General features: G+C 49.2%; 2 protein-coding genes across 2 annotated transcripts; one reads left to right on the forward strand and one right to left on the reverse strand.

Moving 5' to 3' along the window:
- Window positions 1–484: 484 nt before the first annotated feature.
- RPL36AL (ribosomal protein L36a like) lies at window positions 485–1,700 on the reverse strand. Its single transcript, XM_059373147.1, has 2 exons — window positions 1,597–1,700; window positions 485–911 (listed from the first exon to the last, which is right to left on the reverse strand). Exon 2 carries the CDS (start codon window positions 892–894, stop codon window positions 574–576), a length of 321 nt encoding a protein of 106 aa, XP_059229130.1. The 5' UTR covers window positions 895–911; window positions 1,597–1,700; the 3' UTR covers window positions 485–573.
- A 108-nt stretch (window positions 1,701–1,808) lies between these two features.
- On the forward strand, window positions 1,809–3,812 carry MGAT2 (alpha-1,6-mannosyl-glycoprotein 2-beta-N-acetylglucosaminyltransferase). Its single transcript, XM_059373146.1, has one exon. It carries the CDS (start codon window positions 2,280–2,282, stop codon window positions 3,618–3,620), a length of 1,341 nt encoding a protein of 446 aa, XP_059229129.1. The 5' UTR covers window positions 1,809–2,279; the 3' UTR covers window positions 3,621–3,812.
- The last annotated feature ends 262 nt before the right edge of the window (window positions 3,813–4,074 follow it).

The raw sequence follows: 4,074 nt of genomic DNA on the forward strand, positions 1-4,074 counted from the left end.
TTGAAATTGACCAGAAAATGTTTTTTTTTCCCTACTATGTGATTTATATCCATAACCTAGTTTATAAAGTTGGGCGGTGGGACTCCTGTTTTCTGTATATATAAATACAAAATTCCAATTTCGTGGAACTAAATCTAAGTAAGAATTTGAGAATAAGGGGCACCTGGGTGCCTCAGTCATTAGGCGTCTGCTTTCAGCTCAGGTCATGATCCCAGAATCCTGGGATGGAGCCCCACATCAGGCTCCCAGCTGGATGGGAAGCCTACTTCTCCCTTTACCACCCCCACCCCTGCTTGTGTTCCCTCTCTGTCAAATAAAAATTTTAAAATACATAAATATATTTATATTTATACATATATATATATATATATTTGAAGATAAACCTTACGTCATGGACTAATTTTCTGTTATTCTGAATCACATAAAGAATGTGATTCAACTCACTAAGCATGTCATTCTATTTAGATTGAAAAAAAACAACAGATGGGTAAAAATATGACTTTATTTTCATACGGGTAATTTTTCTACAGGGTCAACATTTTCTTCTCAAAAATAAAAGAAGAAACTCAAAGCTTAGAACTGGATCACTTGGCCCTTTCTCTTCTTATCTCCTCCCAGTTCAAAATGCTTGCATCTCTTAATGGCCAGCATCCTCTTGGACCTGCAGTTAGGTTCAACACATTCAAGCCTCAGCACAATCTTCTTTGTGGTTTTAGCCTTCTTCCGGAAAATTGGCTTTGTCTGCCCACCATAGCCACTCTGCTTCCGATCATAGCGCCTCTTTCCTTGGGCATAAAGGGAATCCTTGCCCTTCTTATACTGGGTCACTTTGTGAGGCTGATGCTTTCCACACTTCTTACAGAAAGTCCTTCGGGTTTTAGGAACGTTGACCATTTCTGCAGCAGCGCAGTCTGCAGGATGAAAATGTAAAACATTTGAAGTTAAAGTAGCAAACTTCAAACATTTTTAATAAAGTGCTTTAAAAATATAGGAAAACATTACACATGTCAGTAATGTGTAAACCCACCAAATACTCCTTTTACCTATGACTCAATACAAAAGTGCACACCTTTTTGTGATGTCCAGAATATTTATGGAAAGAGACTCACTTAAAAGCAGCATAGGGGCGCCCAACAGCCAGTTCCCCGTACAAAGTGGGTTCCTTCGGAGCTTAATTTACTGTGGCCGTCCCCAAAAGCGTAGTGGGGTTGATCTGATTTTCTTTCTCAGTCCCTCTCACACCCTTCTCCTCCATGTTCTAGCTCCCGGGTATGCCCGGTTCAGTGCCTGGTTTCAGTCAGTAGCTCCAGCTACCGCCCGCTTCCGTTCCTTCTCTGGGAACCGGAGCTGTCTGGTTTCACTTTCCCCTCCGAAGCACCATCACCCGTGAGCAGCGTTCACGGCTGACGTGTCCCTGAATAAGTATCTCCCGGCCCACTGGCCGTCATTCGTGAGCCCCTTTCCGAGGGGAGAAGCCCGTTAACTCTGCCAAGGCAGCGGGCCTCGCCCTCCAGTTCCTACAACGGCCTGGTCCATCTCCAGATTCTGAGCACTGGAGGTTCCTGCTGAGACCGCCACACTCCCCTCTTCGCTTACCGGGAAACGGCAACTACGATCCTCGCCTCGCTCCGCTCTCGCCTAACAGGAAAGGGAGGATGAAGCGGAAGTAGGAACTGAGCGTGAGCGACAGTGCTACGGACCAATAGGCAGCAGGCAGCGCCGGCCCGTCGTCTCCGGACGCGTCCGGGAATCTCCAACCAGCGGCCCAGGGGGCGGGCCGGAGGGGTGTGGGCCGGAGGACCGCGGCGCTCCGAGGGCCAGTCGCGGGTTGTCAGAACGGTCGCCGCCAGAGTGGGGCGAGGCTGCGTCGCTGGGTCTTGGCGGTCTGGGGCCCGCGTAAGGATGAGAGCGCAAAGGACGCAGGGCCACTGGAGGCGCAGGTAACCAAGCGGGGTGCGGTGGGGCCGCGGCGGGACTTCTTCCGGGACCGGTGCTGAATGGAGAGGACCGAGGCGACGCCGAGCCGCGGCTCCTAGCGGCGGGGCCGCTACCCGAGCTGCAGCTGCCAGGCGAGGATGTGTGGAGCCCGGGCGGCGCGGGGGAACTGAGACCCTTCGGGCCCCTGGACCCCCGGGGCCCGGGATGAGTTAGCTGGGGCAGCCGCGGGGGCCAGTTCTGACTGCTACAGGCCAAGGCGACGGCCACCACCCGCCCGCCCCTTCTGTGCAGAAGCCGCTAGCTCCTTTTTGCGCCCGTCCGCGCTCCCTGCCCTGGAGACCATGAGGTTCCGCATCTATAAGCGGAAGGTGCTGATCCTGACGCTCGTGGTGGCCGCCTGCGGCTTCGTCCTCTGGAGCAGCAATGGGCGACAAAGGAAGAGCGAGGCCCTCGCCCCGCCGCTGCTGGACGCCGAGCCCGCGCGAGGTGCGGGCGGCCGGGGCGGGGACCATTCTGCTGTGTCGGTGGGCATCCGCCGGGTCTCCAACGAGTCGGCGGCTCCTCTGGTCCCCGCAGCCCCGCAGCCCGAGGCAGACAACCTGACGTTGCGGTACAGGTCCCTGGTGTACCAGCTGAACTTTGACCAGACGCTGAGGAATGTAGATAAGGCCGGCTCCTGGGCGCCTCGAGAGCTGGTGCTGGTGGTCCAGGTGCATAACCGGCCCGATTACCTCAGACTGCTGCTGGACTCACTCCGAAAAGCCCAGGGTATTGACAACGTCCTCGTTATCTTTAGCCATGACTTCTGGTCGACAGAGATCAATCAGCTAATCGCTGGGGTGGATTTCTGTCCGGTTCTGCAGGTGTTCTTTCCTTTCAGCATTCAGTTGTACCCCAACGAGTTTCCAGGCAGCGACCCCAGAGATTGCCCCAGAGATCTGGAGAAGAATGCAGCTTTGAAGATGGGATGCATTAATGCTGAGTATCCCGACTCCTTTGGCCATTATAGAGAGGCTAAGTTCTCCCAAACCAAACACCATTGGTGGTGGAAGCTGCATTTTGTATGGGAAAGGGTAAAAGTTCTTCGAGACTATACTGGCCTCATACTTTTCCTAGAGGAAGATCACTACTTAGCCCCAGACTTTTACCATGTCTTCAAAAAGATGTGGAAGTTAAAGCAGGAGGAGTGTCCTGAGTGTGATGTTCTCTCCCTGGGGACCTATACGGCGGTTCGAAGTTACCATGGCATTGCTGACAAGGTAGATGTGAAAACTTGGAAATCCACAGAGCACAATATGGGTCTAGCCTTGACCCGGGATGCATATCAGAAGCTGATTGAGTGCACAGACACTTTCTGTACTTATGATGATTATAACTGGGACTGGACTCTTCAATATTTAACTGTATCTTGTCTTCCAAAATTCTGGAAAGTGCTGGTTCCTCAAGTTCCTAGGATATTTCATGCTGGAGACTGTGGTATGCACCACAAGAAAACCTGTAGACCATCCACCCAGAGTGCCCAAATTGAGTCACTCTTAAATAATAACAAACAGTACTTGTTTCCAGAAACTCTAATTATCAGTGAGAAATTTATGGCAGCCATTTCCCCACCTAGGAAAAATGGAGGGTGGGGAGATATTAGGGACCATGAACTCTGTAAAAGTTATAGAAGACTGCAGTGAAAAATCACAATTACAAAAGCAAAAGTCACAGTCTTCTATTTTTGATATTTGTCCAAACAGAATATACCATTGAATAAAAGGGTTTAGGAACTGGTTTCTGCTTTAATACAGAAAAAAAATTCTTGTAAAAGATGTCCAAATATAGTAATCTTTTCCTTCTATGTCTGATTAAAATTTAAACACCAGTTTTCATTTTGGGAGTTGGGTTTTAAAGTTCAATCTCGATCTGCTAAAGGTAATCATTATTAATTGGTAAAAGAAAAGGGGAAATTTTATTTAAGTTGCATCTATTAATCTTTTTATCTGGAACTTTGTACACTTTTCCACTTTCAAAACTTATTTTAAGTACAGCAAACTTTATTTAAAATTGTCATAGCGGTAAAAAGTATTACAATGGAATTATTAGTATTAATGGAACAAGCCCAGTTTCACTCTTGACACGGTTACTAGGAAG

Source organism: Mustela nigripes, chromosome 13 (genome assembly GCF_022355385.1).
Source record: "Mustela nigripes isolate SB6536 chromosome 13, MUSNIG.SB6536, whole genome shotgun sequence".
NCBI lineage: Eukaryota > Metazoa > Chordata > Mammalia > Carnivora > Mustelidae > Mustela > Mustela nigripes.

Excerpts from the sequence above, each read along its gene's own strand:
- RPL36AL (XM_059373147.1), bottom strand. The coding sequence starts at position 894 with ATGGTCAACGTTCCTAAAACCCGAAGGACTTTCTGTAAGAAGTGTGGA.
- MGAT2 (XM_059373146.1), top strand. The coding sequence starts at position 2,280 with ATGAGGTTCCGCATCTATAAGCGGAAGGTGCTGATCCTGACGCTCGTG.